Below are 24024 nucleotides of genomic sequence, written 5' to 3'. Positions count from 1 at the left end.
ATGATACATTTTCATGCCGACAGCTTTTTGCAACAGTATCAACAGTCAACCTAATGCACTATTTTTAACTATATAGTTGCCCATGTATCTTCATAGTCTTTCACTGTCCCGAAAGTAAAAGTTTAAACTCCTTAGGCTGGCCCATATTATTGTTCATCTTTGTCTTTTGTTCTCTTTATCACCTGCTTCATAAAAAAAGGTGGCTCCCTATCACACTCACATACCCCCCGCCACCCTCCCACCTCCTCAGCCCAATGGTTTGTGTTTCCATGCTCTTCTGCTAGTTTGTCTTCCAGAACATGAATAATATTTTTCATTCTCCATCTCCATCAAAATCTAACACCTAAGCTAACTTTAACTTACAAAAAATACATACGGTCTGTTTCAGGTAATTTTTTTTTTACTGAAATTAATTTTATAGGCAATAGATGTATGCATGTCATTATAAAGTTCACTCAAATAATTAGCTTTTTATGTTAAAATAACTTTCTAGGTCCAGGATGTAACTGCTCGTGCCCAAGGTGCCATGCCAACAGACTGAAGCTTAGATTTAACTTTTGTATCCCTGTGCTTGGCTTGATCAGAAATGCAGTATATCCAATCAGCCAATCCCCAAACACCAAGCCACCCCAGTATGGGCTTTTTATCCCAAACAAGGTTGACAACATAGCCCTATCCAACCATTTTCTATTTGTCTCTTCCTTGTTCTTTATTCTTTATCCTATAAAAGCTTTCTGCCTTCTGCCCCATTCTGCAGTTCTCCACAGGACACTGACCATTTCATGAAGTGTTAAAGTCTGTATCACCTAAATTTACTTCTTTAATCATTTTTTAACATTGCACAATCATTCAGTAAGAACATAAAAATAGTGGTAATAACTTGGTGCTCAAAATGAGTCTTTTTCTAATAAACAAATTTAAATCTTGATCACATCAGTTCAAAACATCATAATGCCAACTAAACATGATATGCTAACTTCCTTAAGAAATAATAGTCGCTGGGGCGCCTGGGTGGTTCAGTCGTTGAGTGTCTGCCTTCGGCTCAGGTCATGATCCCAGGGTCCTGGGATCGAGCCCCGCATCGGGCTCCCTGCTCAGCGGGAGGCCTGCTTCTCCCTCTCCCACTCCCCCTGCTTGTGTCCCCTCTCTTGCTCTCTCTCTGTCAAATAAATAAGTAAAATAGTAAAAAAAAAAAAAAAAAAAAAAAAAAAAAAAAAAAGAAATAATAGTTTTTCACAACTAAATCAGTCACCTCCAAAACATTAGCCAAGTTAAAGAGTGACTACTAATTTCCTATTCCAGTTACTAAATGACATAATTAAGTCACTAAAATAATACAGATCTATCCAGGTAACATATCAAGCAATTGTCTAATTCATGACAAACTTACTACTGTATTACTAATATAGAGAACAAATGAAATACATAAAGCTCTCGACTAAATAAACCTTTGCCCTTTACATCATGTATTTATGAAGACAGTGAACAAGACAAGCAAAACATACTGATATATTTTTACTTTAACACTGCTAAATTTTTTGCATTCAAATCAGCCTAGGAATGAAACAAACAAAAAAGAATGATAATCAGAAAGAATAAGGTAAAACTAAACTGTGGAGTTTTAACATTACTGCCAACTGGTAGCCCATTCAAAACAAGGGCAAATTTTATTATCTCCACTAATGTATAATTTACCTGCAAATCCAGTCAATTTTAAAAACTCCTCCCAACATTTTAGCATTCATTCCTGCCGGCAGCACCCAATGTATAGGAGATCCTCCATGATGTGATTCTGAAGAAAGTCTTGCAAATCCTAAGGGAATCAAATCACAATATAAAATACAGATGCTAATATAAATGATGTTTTTATATATCCGAATTATTTTTATTCTTACCTTGAAATTTTCCACTCTCTCTGACAGAAAATATTAATATAACACTCCTTGCAGATCTGAATGCAGCATTTAATTTCTTCTCATTTACAGGCAGCGTGGACCAAACACCCTACACAAATGATATAAGGATCATAGACAGAAATTAATGAAAATCTTTTATCTTTGCAATTATATTTGCAAAAGACCAAGGTTACTGATACTGTTGTATTTTAAATTCAAGTAAGCTATAATAAAGGTCTTATTTAACAGGTGTTAAAATAATGTACTAACTTATTAAAAACTCAGGAAAAATATGGAGAAAATTCCGAACCTTAAGCAAAATCATTAAAGCAACTAGAAAACACCTTGGGGTGGGGGGGTGTCAAATCTTATGGGCTAGAATTCTACATAATAGAAACAATCACCTACAATTATTTTAATATCACAACCATTTACTGTGGTAAAAACATGTTGTTTACAGATGAATCATGGTAAGCGCATTTTTCTCCTTAAAAAACTGCCTAACCAAAATAATTAAAAAATACTGTATTAGTAAATCCATCAGTGAAGATTTTTGTCCAGTTCCTAGCATTTCTCATTTCTTCTATTTAAGTTCAAATGTTTATGCATTAGTGTGACTAGAGACCTGTGTTGTACACAGAGCCAGAACAAAGTTATTAATCTCTAAAGAATTTTAATCTATTATTTGTTCATGAAAAGATCAGAAGAAATAGCATGGTAAAGGCAGAAGCTCTAATTCAGTTCATTCTGCTCATACAAACTAGATCTCATTCATACTAAGTGCTTAATGTACTTCTGCCTAAATTCACTCTAGCGGAGGAACAGAATAAACTTCCACTATGTAGTTACTTGGTATATAGCTTCCATTTATAAAGTCTGATGGGTAATTATTATTGTGAGAAATATTAAGATATTAACACTGACAAAAATATGTTTAGAAAAATTAACTTTCTAACAATCAGTAGAAGCTGTAATGACTCATTTTAAACGAAGAAAAGAAAAATTTTATAATGGTGTGACAAATGTATTTTTGCAGCAAAAACATAAACATAAAATTAGTATCTTACAACATCCTACAGCAACTGGACATATCATTTTTGTAAAGCATTGGGGTGGGCCTTTAAGCTCTTTCCCTTTTCTTCTAAATTCAAGTGATGTTACTTCTAAAACTAAAAGAAATTCTCCGTAAAAGAATGATTTCTTCTCAAGAAGATCTCAAGGTGTAAAACCAGCATCAATATAAAACAAAAAAAAGGTTAATTACAGAAACATTTAAAGAAGTGTTAGTACAGGAAGTTAGCAACTGAATACAGAAACACAAAAATCTAAAAAAATACTCTCTTACGGTACAGAGTATAAAACATACATATTCTTCAATATCAAATATTTTGACTTCTAAAAGCATCTTTAGAAGACTCTAACTGAAATTACTACTAGGTTGCCTAACCAGCCACAAAGCAGATCCTAAACAGCAAGTGGGCTATGGATCTTTAAAGTTTTAATGAAAATCACAGTATACTACTAAGATACTCAAGTCCACCTTCCCATTTAAAATTTTCAAGACTGGGATAGTTTCAACAGAACTGATGCTAATACCTTAGCTTTGGCAAGAGACACATTCTCATGGTTGTTACTCTTTATGAGAAAAAATCTTGCATCCTGTAGGACATATTTGAGTTTACTGGTTTGATCTGAAAAAAAAAAAAAAAAAAAAAAAAATCCAAACCAATTAACCAGAGGCCATTATCACAGAGGTGTAAGCTGTACTGAAATTAGCCCTCCACAACCCAGCTAAACTTTTAAAATTCATCATCACCCATTCGACCTGGAAAGCTAAGCCACAACACATAATAAAGCAAAGCTAAGAAAAGACACCAGCATTCTGCAAGAAGTTAAACCTAATCTAGTGATGTTCCGATATATCAGATTCATATTTAAGTATGAAAATAGCTATAAATTTTATAGATTTCTTTTACCAGATTATTCATTTAAATAGACCATTATGCTATTAAATATATATATATAAACCATCCACTGTGTCCAAAATTATAAAATATCCTAAGATGTTTGCTATTGTTCTAAAAGATATGCAGTTAAGAAGTAAATGTGGAGCTGTCTGTTAAGACTACATTATTAATTCTTTTAACATAATATATCAGAACATTACTACATTAAAACCAACCATTAATGGAGAACTAATAAGGCAAAATAATGACTTTATGCAGCATGCAATGAAAACAATTTCAAATTTAAATGATACCTTTTCGGACAGCACGAACGGAAGATGATAATTTCTCATGCTTCTTTTCTGAACCTGTATTTAGCCAAAGTACATTTGTTCAGATTGAGCTTTAATAGAGATAAGACAAAATTTCTACAGTCTTGTCACATAAAGTTCTCATTCAAGACAAATTATTCTTCCTGGCGCACCCACACACACACAAAAAAATACTTCTCAATGTGTACGAGTGTTTTTGTTTTTTGGGTTGTTTGGATTTTTTTTAAAATATGTATATTTGAACAGTTTCCCACTCAGAAAACTAGTCACTGAATCATCATCTTCCAAGGAAAAAAAAAGTGAAATTCCACTTAAGCAGTAACAGAACAGGATTAAAATAATAAGAAAAAGCTTAGTTTCCTCTAGAATTATTACACTGAACATGCCAAAAATCAATACTAATGAACATCAACAAGTTCACACTAAACTACAGCCTCCACACTTTCTACAGCAAATTACATTAAAATCAGTCAGATATGATCACAAATAAAAGTAAAATGAGGATACCTGCATATGACTCTGATGCAGAGCTTCCACTTCTATCAAAAACAATTGGAGAGATGCCTCTAGCTCTCTTCCTTTCCTTCTTTTTCTCATCTAAAAAGAATTCAAACAAGATTTTTAAAAACATTACAATATAGGTACAGGTACTCGAACAAGAATATATCATGTGCCTGGTTTTTGCACAATCCTTAAGTATTAGTCATTGCTAATCTCTCCCCTAACCCCTCAATTTCCTCAGAAGGTGTTCCATTTCAAAGGCACTGTTCAAAAAACAGAAACATATTGCTTCTCCCACCAACTTCAAATTAAAAACACATGACCATGTAACTGAGAACTACTTATCCTCTACATAAAGGTAGTCTTAAAATTTTCAAAAAGAGGGAAAAATCTGCAAAGCAAACACATCTTTTATTTCAGTCAAATATACTGTGTTTCTTTCTCTGTACCAGGTACCACTGTTCTAAATCCTCTCTCTAAAAAGTATACTATCATTCTTCATTACAATTCCAACTGATTCTTAGATGTCTGACAAACCCCAGAACCCAAAGCTTTAAAAAAAAAAAAATAGTAATAATAATACACTATAGTAAGTTAGTGATTCCTCTTCTGGTTGCCACTGCTTTTGTGTCTTCAATTCCATTCTTCGTGACCATATCCCTCTTGGATTACTGCTGTTGTTTTCAAATTCAATTTAAAATTTATTCCTAAAATGTTATCAACAGCCTATGTATTTCTACTAAAAAGCTGAGAATCTTCGGTGGACAGAAGAGGTTTTGCATTACCTGTTATTTAAGAACAATTTCAAGCTTAATTTGGAACTTTATAAGCATATAAACAAACACCTAAAATGGATTAGGCTCTCCTGTCTCTGTTTATTGGTATTTTAATTATACCATTGTAAGTTCCTTTACTTTTCAGCTAGAAGATAAGGAGGAATAAGTATGGAAAGAATATGCACACATTTACTTTTATAAAAATAGAAGGCTAACAAAAAAAACGGTCCTGCATATAATTTTCCATTATATGACTATAAACAGTTACCTATTTAAAAAGATTTAGCTAAATTATTCCCCTAATCCTCCTAACAAGCTCATGAAATACTTAAAGCCATTATTCTCATTTACTGAAAAGAGGAGTGGTTAGGCAACTTGGCCAATGTCCCACAGTTCCTGGATGGCAGAACCCAGTATCAAATGCAAGTCCTCTAACTTGAAAGTACAAGCCCTGAGTTCTCTTCTTATTGAGCAAATAGAAAAGATATTTTACTACTACTACTCCTGAATGGGGATTCCAGGTCTAACCAGTTTGAAGATGGAAAATTCCAAGGACATTCTAAGTTCCTTTTCATTTAGTTTAAGCATCTTTCCCTTTATCATGTACTGCTGTCTCTCCAAATAGATGTAACAAGAAGCTTGTAAGTGACAATGATTTTCCTAACACAGGGCTGAAAGAGCAGAGCAGGAAAACACATACTGGCACAATTACAAAGCCAAGCCCATTTAAAGCAAGCAACCATGGGGGCATCATGATATCTCAAATAACTAGCTATATATTTATTTCCAGAAAAGCATTTATTTCCGGGCTCACTTGCTTTGAATGATACCTGAACTTTCAAAAGTTTTTTTTTTTTTTTTTTTTTTTTTTTAAGATTTTATTTATTTATTTGAGAGAGCAAGAGCAAGAGAGATCAGAGGGAGAGGAACAAGCAGACTCCCTGCTGAGCAGGGGGCCGGACACAGGCCTCCGTCCCAGGACCCTGAGATCATGACCTGAGCTGAAGGCAGACACTTAACCAACTGAGCCACCCAGGCACCCACAAACTTTCAAAAGATTCAGGAATCCTTTCCCTCAGGGCCAACTGTAAGACTTCAAGTGAACAGACTGAAGCTTTTTAATATAAAATGACTGAAAAACCTCACCCAAACAGATAAGAAACAGGAAGTTTTGTAAAATCCTAAATCTCTTTCTCATACATGTGTTTTGTTCACTGACTACACATTCCTATATAGTGCTTAGCACTGAACAGAAACCCAATTCAGTAATTCAATGAATATGACATTCAAAGAGATTAAAAATAAAATCTTGTTAAGTTTATTTTATATATAAATTATATTTAAAATTCTAGCATCTTTATCATTTTTTCTCTCTGAACATGTAGGAGTCCAAGCATTACGAATTGAACACTAATAATACACCTTTGGTTGATAATTAAAAACAATATTTTATAAAGTACTAAAAGGATCTCTCACTAACATGATACAGAAAAAAAAAAGCAAAGTTAAGATCCTGCCCGTTTGTTTTTTTTTAAGAGAAAACTTCCTTAACTTTTAAAATAAATACCATTAGAAATCTCCAAGGATTTTTCATCTTTTTTTTTTTTTAAATAAATAACTCCTACTGTTCTTAAGTTTATGATCTCCTCATTAGTCTCAGGTTGAAAGAACAATGAAAGTCATCTAACATATAAACTTTTAATGACTACCAAAGTGTGCCACTTTTATATATGTTACTGAAAATTCTGAAAGAAAAAAAAAATAAAATAAACTAGAAGCTAGAAAATTCGTAACACAGAAACTAAACTGTGATCTCTTCTGTTTAAAAATAGACATCTCCTGGGGCGACTGGGTGGCTCATTTGGTTAGGCGTCCAACTCTTGACTGCAGCTGAGGTCATGATCTCAGGGTCATGAGATCTAGCCCTACATCGAGCTCCACACTCAGCAGGGAGTCCGCTGGTGACTCTCCCTCTACCCCCCCCCCCCCCGACCCCGCACGTGCTTGCGCATTCTCTCTCAAAATAAACAAATCTTTAAAAAAAAAAAAAAAGACATCTCCTAATTAAGGAGTTCCAAATCCACTCCCATTTTTCTTTCAAACATTTTTATGAAAAACTACTCCATGATTAAAAATAATAATTTCCTGCACACTAAACACAGTCTCTAAAACATGTTCCACATAAAAGGATCTTCCAAGGAAAATCCAGTTTCTTTTAATAAGCAAAGTAAGAATTCCAGGTATCTCTTTTAAAACAACAAATTCTTCAATAAACAGCTGATATCAAGGCTCATGAAACTATTGGCTACCATTTAATCTGAAATGCCTTATCCACAAAAATATAAAGTATTATCAAGTACCTTGCTACAGTATCAGCATCATCTAGGAGCTTGTTAAAAATGCAGATTATTTTAAGTCCTACCCATTCAAATAAGTCTCCCTTGTTTGACTTAAATAGGACAAATATTGTTCCTAACATAGATACCAAAAAGAAGATTCCTAAAATAAAATATCCCCTACCCTACATGGATGTTTCACACATTCATCACAGTAAGTGAACATTCATTCATATTGTCAGTGCACCTTTTGTTCTCTATCCATTACTAAATTATAAAAGATATATAATCCCATCAGTTTGCAAAAAGTACAATGGGAAAGTACAATTAAAGATTCCACAAAGTTTGGGGCGCCTGGGTAGCTCAGTCGGTTAAGCCTCTGCCTTCGGATTGGGTCAGGATCCCAGGGTCCTGGGATTGAGCCCGACATTAGGCTCCCTATTCAGAGGGAGCCTGCTTCTCCCTCTCCCTCTGCTCCCACCCCTTGCTTGTGCTTTCTCTTGATTTCTCTCTCAAATAAATAAAATCTTAAAAAATATTCCACCAAGTTTTATATCAAACTCAACTACTCATCTACTCAGTTTAACTCTTTATCCCCCTTTAAAATCCTCTCTAAACTCCCAAAACTAGAACTCCAATGAGCAAAAGGTTGAAAGCACTTCAGTTACCAATCTCTAAAAAATAGAAAATAGCTGGCCATTGGATTTATCACCTATACAATTTTAAGAATATGACTAACGATGTACTTTTAAAATGATATACCAACAATGTACTATAAAATGATAAAATTTTATAATAATGAAGTTGTAAAGATCCTATATAACAAAACAATAAAATTTTTCTTACTATTCCAACTTTTAGTTCATTTAGAATACACAGCAGATCTGGCTGCATCCGGACATAAGACAGCTATGACAGTATGCATAACCATCATAAAATGGCAAGGGATCTCTTAAGTACCGTGACCTCTCCTTGTTGTACGCTCTGAATTTCCCCTCAAAAGAGGGTCCCACCTGCCTTAGCCTAGTGACTGCAACTACCTACCATTCCTATATTTACATCTCGTAGATCAGATAGTGATAAAGTGGTAGGACTTGTAGTACTGAAGGAATGACCAAGACAGCTCTTAAACAATCTCCCCACAAAAATCTTAAACTCTTATTTTCCACCTCTTGTACTTTTACACCCAGCCTTTGGGAGATCCCGCCCAAGTGTGTCAACCCACAAGTACAGAATTGGAAAAACACTGTGTACTCCCTCCAAAAAAGTTAAAATTTCTATTACCATATGATAGAAATCTAGAGACATTTAACATGGAATTACTGTAATAACTAGTAGACAGGTTCCATATCAATATACTTCAAGTACATCAGAATCAGTGTTTAAATAAGCTGTTGACTAGCATGAAAATCTAAGAATTTATAACATTAAAACCTGAAATACATTTCCATATAGAGAAATAAACAGACTTGTATTCATTTAGAACACAATCAATTTGAAGCTGGGAAACACATTTACTATTACTCAAAAGTATATAATTACAAAAAAAAAATCCCAAGACAACCTTATTAACATCCCCATCTCAAAATATTTTGTAATTCAATTTAAACATGTTCAGAAATAAAATAAGGTTTTAAAAAAACAAACAAACAAACAAACTTATAAATACAAAAAGTAGTACCTGATCCATCTGTGCCTGAACCAGATCTGACAGATCCATCTGTGAAAGAAACGGATTCAGAATCAGAGTCGCTAGCTTCACTTCGAGTATCATAATCATTTCCCTCTTCCTTCTGGTCTCTCTCATCCTGTTCATATTCTTCCTCCTCCTCCTCCTCCTCTTCCTCCTCCTCCTCTTCCTCTTCTTCCTCTTCCTCCTCCTCCTCTTCTCCATCTTCATCCACTTCTTCATCTTCCTCTGCATCTTCTTCTACCTCTTCATCTTCCTCCACATCTTCCACCCCTTCCTCTTCATTCTCAGTATTGTTGCCTTGCTCATCGGAAGAACCACTGCTGCCAGTCTCATGGTCAGAGCCATATTCTTCAGAGTTCACTTCTTCCTTAGAAGATTGGCTGGATCTGCTTGCACGTCTATCCACTTCAAGCCCAATTCTCTGATGTTTAAAGAAAAAGGGAATCAGCAGTCATATAACAGACAAGGTCAGAGTGAATAAATAGTTCTAAAGCCTCAAAAAGAATTGCTTTGTTTTACATCTGCAATAACATTTACTACCTCAGAACCATCTGGCATAGGGGATTTGGTCCTCCTATCAGGGTCCCTTTTCCGGAGACAAGTTTTTTCAGGTTGACTCTTATAAGGTTCTCTAGAAGCACTGCTTGACAAACGAATCTTCCGATCAGCTTCTAGACGCTTGCTTCTTTCAGATCTTTGATATTCCTCATTTTTATACTCTGCAACTGACTTTCCTTTAGTACTAACTATTCTTTTGTTATTGCTAACAGATGAGCTCAGTGGCTTAGAAATCAACTGTCTTGAATGAACAGAAGGCTTTTGTCGCTTGATGTCAGTAGATTCCATTCGGTCGCTTTTTCTTTTTGATCCTTAAAAATACAATGTAAAGAAAGCATATAAATATATTTTAGGCATTCTATTTGTTTCACCAAAGATTAACAAATAATATGTATCAAAGAGGGAAAAAAGGCTCATTTCTTTAAAATATCTTCTGAAATGTTAATCATAAAAAAACAAAGCTTGCAAATTTTGGAATAAATTCATGTATGAGACATTTCACACAACTGAAAAAAAAATAGATCACTTTTATTCACATAGAATTGGGTACAGTTTGTTATGATTGTACTTTTGGTGTTAACGGACTCAAGTAATAAGAACAAAAACAAAGTCACTTTCTTAATAAATTAAATCTCTAAACTTATTTTTTAGAAAATTAAAAATATTACATACCCTTTTTCTCGTTTTTATCTTGTTCACTCTCTGGATTATACAGTTCATCATCCTGTTCTGGTACTTCAGTCAAAATATCATCTAGTACATTTAGTTCTCCATCTGAAAGCAAGAAAATTAAAAATAGGGAAAAATCATTACCATTAGCATTTATCTTGAACTACTACATTGGGTCTACATAAATATGAAAACATAACCCTCAAAGACATTTTATTTCAGGATCAATACACAAGACTAATTTTATAAAACCATACAAAGTAAAGGACATGACACAGACCTCTGGTCTACAAAGCCAGGAGTAGTATATACCCACCCCATAGGGTATGAAAGGATATCCTGGAGTACAAAAAGAAAATGTTAAGAATTTCTGTATCTGTAGCTCATTTTCTAATTTCTAATTTTTCTAACTGCTTTAAAATGTGCACAAAAAATAAGTACAGAAATACACGTGTGTTAACATAAACACACACTTACCAAGGATTGTGTAATCCTCAAGATACTTACTGATTACCAAGAAAAAAAATAATTTTACAGTGGAGAAACATGACAGATTCCAACTTAACCACAGTGAGTCAAATCAATATCAAAGACCACCTGGCAATGAGGCACAACAATTCTGTGATACTCCTATGCAAAATTCAGACTCTGAACCTATATGTGAGAAAACATCAAATAAACCGAAATGAAGGGTCATGAACTACAAACAGTAAGAAATTACTCCAGATTAAATGAGAATAAAAAGACATGATAACTGAATAAGGCACATAACCGGGAAGCTAGTGAAATTATAATAAGGTCTGTAGATTAAATATCACTGTTAATTTCCTGAATTTTGATAGTACTATCAATAAGTAAAAGTCCTAATTCTTAAGAAATAGATACTTAACTATTTAAGGACAAAGAAGTATCATGTCTGCAACTGACAAACGGTTCAGGAAAAAAAAGTGTGTCTGCATATGCATACGTCCTCAAGAAAAACAATGTGGTAAAAAGTTAACATTTGTGGAATGTGGTTGAAAGGTAAAAAATTTTTTTGTACTATTCCTATAGCTATTCTGTCAAAAAAATGTCAAAAATAACATTAAAAGAAAAAAAAGGAACTTCTGTGCTACACAATCAGAAACATTTCAGACTACTAGTATAAACTATGAAACATGTTAACTTGTTAAGGCAAGTGAACTGTTGACTATAATTGACATACTGAATGATCGTGAAAACCTGTAACTCAGTTTTCTCACTGCATCCCTACCCCCGCCATTTCCAATAGGACAAAATAAACCCTAGAAATACATGCAAATATTTACTACTTTAAAAGCTGATTTCTTTTATACGGGCGCCTGGGTGGCTCAGTTAGGCGTCTGCCTTAGGCTCAGGTCATGATTCCAGGGTCCTGGGATAGAGCCCCATGTTGTGCTCTCTGTTCAGCAGGCAGTCTGCTTCTCCCTTCTCCCTCAGGCCCTGCTCATGTTCTCTTGCTCACTCTTCTCAAATAAATAAAATCTTTTTTAAAAAAAATATTATTTTTAAATAATACACTAAAGCTAATGATAAATGCTTTGAATACTAAGTATTCTGGTGCCAAAAATATCTTTCCAAATTTAAAGTGTGGTAAAGGGAAGGAAATACAAAGTCATGAACACTGATGAGATAGGACATTTTATTTTATGGCTCCAACCAAAAAGCAAAGCCCATTAAAAATTATAGCAAGGGTAATAATTAACCTGACCTGAGGTCTATAAACAGGATAAATGAAACTAAAATATCTCCAAAGGGTGACAGAAATCAGTGACTGAAGAGAACTAAAATACTTAATGTAGGTATAAGAAAGTCAGATAGGATACAGAAAAAGTAACATCTCAGTATTTGGAGTCAGACACAGTTGCTATTTAAGAACACATCTTCCTCAGTGTCTTGTTAGACAGTTGCTGCTTAAACATCTAGGGGCACCTGAGTGGCTCAGTTCTTTGAGAGTCCCACTTGGTTTCAGCTCAGGTCATGATCTCATGGGTCATGGGATTGAGCCCTATGTTGGGCTCAGAGCTAAGCGGGGAGTGTGCTTGAAATTTCTCTCCTTCTGCTCCTCCCCCACAAAGCATGCACGCTATCTCGGTCTCAAATAAACAAACAAAATTAAAAAAAAAAAAATCAAAAACTACATATGCTGGAATGGCATAACAATTGACTTCTTTGGTGGTAAGAGGGCACTTTACTGTTTTTCTAAAATGAATATATATACTATATGAATTGTTTTTATTTTTACTTATAGTTCTCTAGTCAGTAAAAAAAGTGTATCCAACAGGGGCACCTGGGTGGCTCAGTCGTTAAGCGTCTGTCTTCGGCTCAGGGTTCGAGCCCGAGCCCCACATCGGGCTCCCTGCTCAGCGGGAAGCCTCCTTCTCCCTCTCCCACTCCCCCTGCTTGTGTTCCCTCTCTCACTGTGTCTGTCTCTGTCAAATAAATAAAATCTTAAAAAAAAAAAAAGTGTATCTAACAGATCTTCACAAGAATCAACAACATTTCTGAACCAAAAACAAACAAAAAAACCCTATCAGGATGAAATAGGCAATTATGTAAACATAGTGCTACACAAATCTTTTCATGAAATCACTAGCTCTATATTAGGAATATCAACCCAAAAGCCTGAATATTTACATGAAATTATACACTTTATATGTGCTAAATCTAACACAGAATGAAGGATTTGTGCAGGTTAATTTAAATCAATTTAAATTTCAGGCACGTTTGAATCATGGTTTCCCTATTTTAAAAAAAGAATATTGTTTAAAAAAGCCTTAACAAATAATTTTATTTGTCAAATGCAGAGACTGCAGTTTTAAAAAGCAGCCATAAATTTTTAAGACAATAAATATTAACCAATGCTTACTTTTTTTAAACATTTTACCACTTTCACATATATTATATACATACATAAAACACCTAAAGTATGTTTTATCATCCATTACCTCACAGATAAAGAAACAGGAGCTCAAAAGTACAAGGTGACCAAATTCATGTGTCTAGAAACAGATGGGTACAAGCCTACAGTTCAGGTTTTCTAAATCTAGAGTTAAATTAGATGGGGAACATTAGAAAAACCTTTAAACAAAGTATAAACAAACAAAAAAGCAAATTATTATTAAAAAGTCATGTGCACTAGATTAATTTCAAATTAATGCACCAGAAAGCTCTGTGTAACTGACATTATAGCATCTTGAAATTTAAGATCAAACACTACATCCTCACTTGATGGTCTACATTTTTATCCATATTATATTTCATGACATCAATACCTGTGTTTTATCACAATACTGACAAATGAAGATCTGCAGAATAAATTCAGCCTATGGCTTATTTGACCAGCAAGATAAGAATGGCTTCTGCATCTTAAAGGTTGTGTTTGGGGGTGGGGGGGTGCAAAGAACAACATGTGACAAACCCTTGTGGGTTTTTCCAACCCCTAATATAAGTGACATTTTAAATTACTTTTCTCCATTACTGAAACCCCTTATATATTTACTGTAATATAATATACAGAAGATCTGGATTTGGAAGAAAATCCAGGTTATCATTTAAGAGCTAGGTTATCTTCAGAAAGGTCCCAGTCTGAGCTCCAGTTTCTTCACTTCTGGTAAGAGGCATTTAGAATAAAAAGATCAGTGTTTGGGGAAAGGAACAGGAGCACAGTTATTTGAATCTCTTGAGTTTTTAACCTTTCCTTTATCACTATCAAATTCTAATAAACCCTGCTTGCCACAAACCTTGTGTTAATGACCAGGATACATTATACACAAAATCTGGTCCAGAACACACAAAAGAATTTTTTTTTAACAAATATATACATGTTCTAATTATCTATTGCTATGTAACATGCCATCCCAAAACTTAGTGGCTAAAACAATACAATCATTTATTATTATTGCTTATGGTTCTGGGACTCAACTAAGGTGTCTCATGTGGCTGCAGTCAGATGGTGGGTAGGGCTAGAATCACCTGAAGGCTTGTTCATTCACATGTCTAGCTGACATCTACACCAGAAAGACTCAAAACAGCTGAGGCTTCTAGGGCATTTCTTTCTGTGGTCATGCTCTACCATGGCAGCTTCAGGGTAGGCAGACTTTTTACATGGTGGTTTAGGGCTCTAAATATGAACATCCCAAAAGAGAAAAGGCCAGGCAGAAGCTCGGTTCAGTATTTAATTCAGAGGCAATCACAAAAGTCTACTCAGGTTCAAACAGAGGAGACACAGACTCTACCTAAATGATGGAGAAGTGTCAAATACTTGGTAGGTGTTTTCAAAGCTATCACCATCTACTTAGTTTTGTTTAAACTTAAGGATTTTAATTACAAACGTAAGGTGTATTTTTAAAAACGAAAATACGGTTTTAAAATGAGAAAGTTAACAGTATTGGGTTATAAAGCTAACTTAAGCTCTTTCTCTGACCACTTCTTTCATTGGCTAGAAAAAGTACACTTTGTACATATTTCAATCCACTTTTTCAACCCAGAATGAATTATAAAGAAAGTAAATATTATTTTAATATTCTCAGAAGCTACTGCTGCTGAAGACTAATCATCATTGGCATATATATCCCTTCTGGAAAAAGAAAAATAATTCTCTTTAAGAGATAAAATAACACCCATTAGTTTTCTAGAGTGACCTTCTTTAAAATAACTTAATAAATTTAATTCTTATTTTATTTTTTTAAATAAACTTAATTTTTAAGAGTTTTAAATCACTTTGTCCTAAAATATACACTGTATATTTTAATATTCATTATTATTCTGTATATTTTAAATATTCAATTCCTTCATAGCAGCTTGACAGCAGCACCCCAACCTAAGAATGTTAAACAGTAAAACAGCAAAGGTTAGCAAGTGCCAGATTAAGAAGAATTCTATGAACATACAATTCATGTACTACAAAAATAACTCTAGCATAATATTTCTATAAGATAAAGCACTTCACATAGTTTTTGGATAAGTCTTTACAACGGATACAATATTGGGGCACCTGGGTGGCTCAGTAAGTCGGTTACGTGCCTGCCTTCAGCTCAGGTCATGATCCCAGGGTCCTGGGATCAAGTCCTACATCAGGCTCCCTGCTCAGCGGGGAGTCTGCTTCTCCCTCTCCTCTGTCCCCTGTTCATGATCTCTCTCTCTCTCAAATAAAATCTTAAAAAAAAAAAAAAAAAAACAGTATTTTTTGAAAATTATTTTAAAGACTCAACTGTTTAAGATGCCACAACAAAATGAATTGTCACAATGAATTAGCTCAAATGAAACACAAAATTATTCATTAAACAGTGTTTCTATTTACAGCTAACATTCAAATTCATCCAAAAGTTATACACTAACAATTTATAGTATGAATCTAGCTCTTGGACACTGTTGTTAAAACTCCAAGGATTTAATACAAAAATGCACACCTTGCATTTTTTAAAAGGACGATTTGGTCTTTAAGGAACCAGATTCTCACCTGAAAGCAACCAAAAGGAGCAGTCCTGAGACAGAAAAGGTAATATATGTCATGGTTTTGCAAGAGACAATCTGGGTTTATGCCTGGTAAACATGTGTATTTACGAATACCGCCTGCACACAGACCATGCTTGCTCGTTTACTTTTTTTTTTTAACCTAATACCTATTAACTATTAAACAAGTACTTTATCTGTCTGACCCTAGTATGCATGTAAGCCTGTAACTCCTGAATAACAACGTTAAATAGCTGCAAATAAATTTGGTATGCATGATACTTTGTGAAAGAGTAGAAATGGTTAAAGAGGACAATCCTACACACCTCTAGTGGATTAACTGCCTTAACAAAACTCAAGCACCATGTTGTCCAATCTTCCAAAGTTTCAAAAGGATTCCCAAATTCAGATTTTCATTTGCAATTGACTTATTAAACACTGCCTCAAAAACAGAACAAAAATGCAGGTTGTTGCCAGCGTGACTACTCTGTGGAAGTGCTATCTGTGAATGTTTTGTTTTCACAATACAAGATGTAGATGGACTTCACTATCATCACTGATGCAAGCTAGCCACAATCTTATTTATCATCGCAAACTATTAGCAAACTGAGTTTTGAAATAAAGGTACGGATCCAGGGGTACAGGAAGCAAAACAAGAAAATAAAAAGAATCACTGTCTTTAGAAAGCCTGTTCAAAAAATGTCAAGATGTTAGGAGTAACAAGGCTGTTTTTTATTGTTCTATTGGGGGATTTTTGTTTGTTTTAGATAATCATGGGAAACTGGAAATCTAACTAGGTTTCAAAGTACTTGAACCACCAGGTTCAAGAATCCCAGAATGAAGCCTACAGAACTGAAGTGACTTAACTAAAATCTCACAACTATGAATCCAAATTTAGTGCTCTTTGCACTACACCAGAATTATGCTTTAATCTTGAAATTCCTGGCCCAGGAAGGCCACTCCCAGGGTATCAGTGTAGAAAATTAACCTTTCTCTGAGACACAGTGCATTGTTTAGGACCCAAAAGCTTCTGGGTCAGGAGATACAAAGTATTATTTGAGGGTCCAGCAACAAACTAAGACCTAGAATATTTAAACAAAGACAACCCGGCAGTTAAATATACCACACGTTCTTGTTTTACAACACAGAACACCAAAGTACATTTTTTTATTTTATTTCATTTAATATAATCTTAATGGACTTTGACAAGAAGAAAGAATTCCTGGAAACTCCCCTTGTTACATTTTACACTAGACCAGTCTCAGTTACTGTTTGTCATTCAAAACTGTCATTCCACTAAATGAAGCGTAGAAACTTGCGTATCCCATCCCACACAAATTTGCTGCTCTCCAATAAGCATACAATTTGAAGTCTAAGGAGAGCATTTTGAATTTTTTATCCTATTTCTATTACGGGTAAAACAAATACACTGGAATATCAAATACATACTCTATTGCTTTCTAAAGTCCTAATTAAAGTGGACCAAGGAAGTCAACCTTTTTCTAAGGACTTACTATAGTGAGGGCTATACCATGTACATATAATATGTGTTTATGTATCTATAACTGTGTGAACATATTCATATGTACCTGCCTATATGATTGTGTGTGTACACATACAATTTAAACTGAGAAAACCCTTAGCTTTGACAGCAATAGCAAATGTCTCATAATGAGTTACCACTGAAGTCCAACCTTGAAGTCATTTATTCAAGGCTCTGAGTCATGATTAACTGTTCACCAAGAACCTGGTGAACAAGAGAGACAGACTCCTGGCCCTGATGGAGCTTTCAGTCTGGAAATGCAGAAAACATATTACTTATTAAAGTGGTTAACTCATTACCCTCATTTTGGATATATTAAACTTTCACACTGTTTTTCGGAGAGAACTTCATAAGAGCTTAAGAAATAAAATGAATACAAGGTGTTTAAAATAGAAAAGATATGTATTCCTCATATAGAAAAACTAACAGTTAACACCACCAACAGTGCAGTATCTTTTAAATCCACTTTTTGGACATAAAACACCATAGGAATGAGAGGGAGTTGGCAATTTACACAGGCTTCAGCTTCTAAGTATGGGTATTATAGAAGCATTATAGAAGTTAATGTTTATTATACAGTTAATATGCAAAGCCCAAAAATCCAAGGACTCTATAACCAAGTCTTTTAACTGTTCTGTGACTAACAGCAGATTTCTGCAATTTAAACTCATTTCTTAACAAGATTCTGTATCATTCATGAAATCATTTAAGGCCTGTGACAAGTCTAAGATTCTTACAGGGCTTAACTTTAAAATTTCATAATGTTTCATATAAGATAAGTAATAAGTATTTCACTTCCCACTTTTCCTTGTTGAAGTATGAGAAGGAAGAGGGAATTAGGTATTCTAATTCTGGTTATTATTCTAGCTGAGTGACAATGATCAAGTAAGTGAGACACCCTGGACCTCAGTTTCCTTACTGGCAAAATGAATTATTCTAGAAATCTTCTCATTACACCATAAGCAATTCCAGTAGGTTTGTATTTGCCAGCTTTCCCAGTAACCTAGAGACAATCTTTGATCTAAACTATGAAAATAAGCACTTACATCAGAGGTTTTAAAATAGAGATAAATTCAACTACAGATATTAAGTTAATTTTTTTTTAAAGATTTTATTTATGTGAGAAAGAGAGAATGAGAGAGAGAGAGAGAGAGAGAGCAAGCATGAGAGGGGGGAGGGTCAGAGAGAGAAGCAGACTCCCTGCCAGCAGGGAGCCCGATGCGGGACTCGATCCCGGGACTCCAGGATCATGACCTGAGCCGAAGGCAGTCGCTTAACCAACTGAGCCACCCAGGCACCCCTAATTTTTTAAAACTATACAAATGTGAGATCTTGCAAAAGTTGGACGACTTAATCTAAGTATAGCTAATAGGTGGCATTATAAAGTCCCTAAGAATAGTTATAAAGTTTATGTATTTGGACTGCACTTTCATCACTACATCCATTTCTAAAACAATTTTTAAAACATAACCTACTTTTCTTCCACAGTGTATGTTACTGTGTCTATTACTGACTTAACAACTATGTTCATTTTAACAACGAATTCTTGGGAAGTACTGGACTTTTACTCATTTTGTATTTGGTTTACCTCACCCACCACAACCACCACCCACTCCCATACACACAGCTCACAGATTACACTCTGATACAATCAAATGTTGACTGAATTAATTTTTATTGATTAAAATCATCTATTTCAATAACTGACTTTACTAATTAAGAGCAGTTTCTTTTTGTCACTAACACCATGTTGTAACCTGAAGTTTACATCCCTTTCACACTTCTCAAAATGGGTGGTGAGGTGGGTTTAAGATTTAAGGAAGGTAAATTAAACTACTACAACCTAATCGCTGAATTGCCTTAACATAGCAGCAATATCTTAAACATATTCCCAAACACACCACTTCCCAAGCTTGTCCCTATCCTAGAGCAGTTTACTGAAGCATGAAGACTCTTCTTTCTCTTAAGGAGAAAAATTAAAGAGATCATAGGCCTAATACAACTTGACCTTAGAATCCATTTAACAAATCCCCACCCCCAAGTTAACTAGCCACACAAAAGAGTGTATCTATGAGATACAGGGCAGCAGCTGTGCCATATTTTTTATCAACTATAACCTTTCCAAAACTATCATGGTAATCCTTAAAGTTAGAAAAGACCCTAAAGGCAGCATCTAATCCAGACTACTCTCCAGACGGGTACTGATCCAGGATATTCATTAATATCTGTAGGGCCTGGGAGGTCGGTATTTCAAAAGACATGACATTCCATTCTGCCAACATCAGTTCTCCTGTATCTCACTGTAATATTATTCCCCCAGCTCTCTCTAAATTACATCCGTTTGCTCCCGGTTGTACCCTTTGGATGCTAGCACAATGTGTTTCTATCAGAATAGTGGCCAGGATTATTTTTGCCAACCCTGTATCATGTAAATATCTCTTCATACATCATGTTTTCCAAAATAAGTATTCGAGGAATTAAATGGACAATTCTTGCCACTTTGCCTATTTAACAGGAAGAGCCATAAATTACTTGTAGATATTTCTCGACATTACTAATCCACCTGTACAACTTCTTAAATATGGGCACTTACTAGACTGCCATCGTTTTGATCGTGGCATTAAGGATTTTCGAAATTTTGCCTGAGAGAAAGAGTTGTTCTGAAAATACGCATTACATCCGCATAATCCTACCAGGAAATAAACCTAAGGGCCTGCCACTCAGCACAGGCCCTCTAAGCCGCGCCCAGGACTGCTAAACGGAAAGTGAAGAGGGGAATAGGATTAAAAAAACAAAAACAAACACACACACGAAAACCAACCCTAGGCGAGATGAAGTGCTAGGTCAAACGGAGATCGAAGACCAAGGGCAGGCCTGGGTTCTTCCAGGGAGTCCAAGTGTCTCAGGTGGGAAGGATCGGCTCCGCGCGGGACAAGCTAACCTCCCCAACCCCCACTCCGCAACGACGACCACGGCTCCATCGACCCACTACAGAGCGTCGCCTCCACCCGTCACCTTTCTCCGCACTAACCTTTCTCCTCCCGGCTGTCGGCCGCCATTGCTCCCCTCCTGTTTCCGCTGGTGCTGCTGCTGCTGCTGCTGCTGCTGCCGCCGCCGCCGCCGCCGCCGCCGCTTCGACGCGACTCGCGCGGGCGCCGCAGCCGCGGCAGCCGTAGCACGGGCACGTCCGTCAGTCCGGCCGCTGGGCTGCGCGCTTCGCACCTTGGCCTCTACCGCTCACCGTTCTCGACTCACCCTTTTTCTTCCCGCTTCTTCCCTTTCTCCCTTTTCTCCTTTTACTCCAACCTCTAGCGCCCCAGGCCCAGCCTTCTCGATGGGGTTTGGGGACGGGAGGGGGTAAGGGGGAGGGAAGGGAAACAGATGGCGACGGCGGGCGGCGCTAAAATGGAGCCTGCTTCCTGCGCGAAACAATCCCGCTCCCAAAATGCCCTGCGCTGTTTACGCTTCGTTCCTCCCTGGGAGCGTCACAGTGCGGAGAGGGGCGGGGAAGCGGGAAACGTGATAACGTTTGCACGTCGCTCCGTCTCCCACAGCCCGGATGTCCCCGGCTTGAGTCTCGTTTTCAGTGATTGGGTCGCCGGAGTTATAGCTTATTGGCCGTCCGCAGCGGTGCGTACACCCAGGTGTCGCCGTTTTCTCACCTGAAAAGCCTACTGACGGACCTCACTCAGCGCAAAAATGCTTCCGGTTGTTCCGCGGAACTTCTGATCCAATTCTGGAAACCAGAGATTTAGGATAAGTCTGGGCCGGTCCTTTGCAGTCGCCACTTTGTTCTCTGGTTGCCAGATAACACTTTCTAAGTTGGTGCCCTAGGCTTAGCCAAAGGCAGCGCAGGATGCACCCCGCTCGCTTGTCACAAAAGCCTACTAGTTTTGTTGTTAATTGGGGAAATTAGTTCTATTGTATTTTAGTATAGCTTTGTAATTCATATAGTAGCAAATTTGATTTAAACATTTATCGAGGCGCTGGGGTACAGAGTTGATTTAAACAAAGTATTGAGAAATTGAAACTACAGAAGTGACCAAAAATTACCTAACTACATGATATGATAAAATCTGCAAGGAAACTTTCAGAAAGTTCATTGTCCAACAAAGGAATGAAAATGTCATTTTGCTTCACTGTTCCATAACTGAGTTTAAAAGGGAAGGAAATTTTGAAGGGAAGAAAAGGTAACATTGTTATATAAAAACAAACTAAGCATGTTCAAAGAAAGACAAATAGTATAGAGTGTGCTGGCCATTGTAACAACTTGAGACCAAGCTAAAATCTGTGGAAAGAGTTTAAGGAGGGCCTGCAGGAAAAAGAGGAAGGAAAAACTGGTAATATAAAACCCAGCTATGTATCAGATGCTTAGGAATGAAGAGTACACAGAACAGTATTTCTGCCTTTAAGGAATTTTCCAGTATAATATATGGAAGAAATAAGTTAACAGAAAATTCGTGTGTAATAGTAACAGCTGAAAATTATGTGTTTTTACTGTGTGCCAGGTACTGTTCTGAGGACTTGACCTATACAATCTGATTTCATCTTCCAAAAACCCAATTAGATTATATTACTAGCTTTATTTTACATAAAAGGAAAGTGAAGTAATATGAAATTAAAGTGCCCAATGTCATGAGTAGAGGTAACATGGCTCAAGTCTATGCAATTTACCTCTGGCCCCCACCCAATTGAAAATAGTGCCTCAAGTAAACTTAGAATGTAACTGGAATTTTCAGGGGCACATTACTCAGACTTGGCGGGGGGGGGGGGGGGGGGGGGGGGTAGGGACAGAATAGAGTCAAGGAAAGCTTTCTGGAGAAGGGAAAATTAAGCCTACTTGAGAACTAAAAAACATACTAGTCTAGGTGAAAGGGAGAAAGGGCAAAGATGGTGGGTAGAAGGATGTTTTTCAGGAAAAAAAAAAAGGCCCTAGGTGGCAAAGCTGCCCATGGTTCAATTCAGGTTGATATTCAACGGTTAGGTAAGAAAAGACCGAAACAAGAAAAGCATTATATAATGTTCTACTCATTTATTAATTCAGTCAGATAGTATTTGTTAAATTCCTATTCAGTCCAAATATTATTATAGGCTCTGGGGTTAAAAAATTCATTTAGTATAGGATCTAGTTTCTTCAAAGAGTTCAACTCTACATTCTAGTTAGGGAGACAAGGCATAAGTAAACAAATTAAAAATCATGATGAATTCTATGAAAGAAACAAGTAAGATGCTATTATGGTGAAGCAGAGTTGGGGAGAGGAGCTTTTTATGTGGAAAAACTAGTAAAGGCCTTGTTGAGGAGGTGAAGTTGAGACTGATACCTAATAAAAGGTGGAGGTAAGAGTCTTCCAGACAGAGAACAGCACATACAAAGGCTCTGAGGGAGAAAGAGGCCATGGTATGGTCAAGGATGTAAGGAGAGCGCCAATGAGCTGGAGCCCAGATAACGAGAGGATGACTGACTGAAATAGTGTTTGATGGACAGGCCATATCTTAGGAGTAAGGGCCTAATCAGGACCTAGACTAAAACAAAAGCAGTACAAGATTTGAGAAAAGAGAATTTTGAGGTTGAGCCCACTGGAGGGCAGGAATGGAAAACACCTTGGGCTCTCTAAAGATTCACTCCTGTAAAATGTAAAACCAAGCATACACAAGTTCAAAGTGATCAGCACTCCTCAGAGGAAGACAATAAAATCTACAGTCTCTGAAACATATTTTTCACAATATTCAACATTAAATCAGGCCAAGGCTAGGTTATATAACACAGGTTGCAAATTGGTGCCTGCTGATCTTGAACCAACACAGTGTTTGTGTGCTTTTGTTGAAATGTAATGGTTTTAATCAAACATTTTTCAATGAGACGTGGCCTCCATCATCCCTCTCAGGTGCCTTACCCTGGCCAATATTACTGATTGAAGTGTCTATGTATCTAGAGTATGGATTCTGGGGGGTATGGGAGGAAGGTAGTTGGAATCTTTTCCTGGAAAGATTATATAGAGTGAGGAGTAAAGAAGACTCAGTCCCAAATCTTAAAGAATATTGATATAGGGAAGGCAAAGATACAATTTGAACCTAGGACATCTTGTCATACCAGAAAGCTATGATGAAAGAATGCTAGGATCCTGTCAAAATGACTCAGAAGAGTTGCTAATTAAAGTGGCTCCCACTAGCCAAATATGAGACATTTTGAGCATCTGTAAAGATAAAACTGCATTGGATTATGTTTCAACTCATAAATTCTGTAATAGTTCAAAAAAAAAAAATAAAAACCCTCAGTCCTCTTTGGATGATGCTAGGGAACAA

At 36.1% G+C, this 24024-nt stretch overlaps 1 protein-coding gene across 7 annotated transcripts in view; it reads right to left on the bottom strand.

Moving 5' to 3' along the window:
* YTHDC1 (YTH N6-methyladenosine RNA binding protein C1) overlaps positions 1-21151 on the bottom strand; it is a 56442-nt gene extending 35291 nt beyond the window's left edge. For 5 of the 7 annotated variants that reach the window (XR_010409412.1, XR_010409411.1, XR_010409413.1 and 2 more), the window contains exons 1-9: positions 20753-21151; positions 10710-10811; positions 10020-10348; positions 9468-9900; positions 4681-4770; positions 4156-4209; positions 3492-3586; positions 1896-2004; positions 1696-1813 (exon numbers count right to left, since the gene is read on the bottom strand). Coding sequence is in view for 4 of the 7 variants with exons in the window: in XM_045881064.2 (XP_045737020.2) it covers positions 1696-1813; positions 1896-2004; positions 3492-3586; positions 4156-4209; positions 4681-4770; positions 9468-9900; positions 10020-10348; positions 10710-10811; positions 20753-20780 (1358 nt within the window). In the remaining 3 variants the exon portion in view is untranslated. The remainder of the gene's footprint in view (positions 1-1695; positions 1814-1895; positions 2005-3491; positions 3587-4155; positions 4210-4680; positions 4771-9467; positions 9901-10019; positions 10349-10709; positions 10812-20752) is intronic. The other 2 variants (XM_045881066.2, XM_045881067.2) reach the window with 1 other exon arrangement.
* Between the last annotated feature and the right edge of the window lie 2873 nt (positions 21152-24024).

The sequence above is a fragment of the Mirounga angustirostris genome, unplaced genomic scaffold (genome assembly GCF_029215605.1).
Source record: "Mirounga angustirostris isolate CCGP_5_RB_7025 unplaced genomic scaffold, mMirAng1.0.hap1 SCAF_2, whole genome shotgun sequence".
Taxonomy (NCBI): domain Eukaryota; kingdom Metazoa; phylum Chordata; class Mammalia; order Carnivora; family Phocidae; genus Mirounga; species Mirounga angustirostris.
Note: the sequence above shows the minus strand (reverse complement) of the source record. Positions and strands in the feature narration are given on the sequence as shown.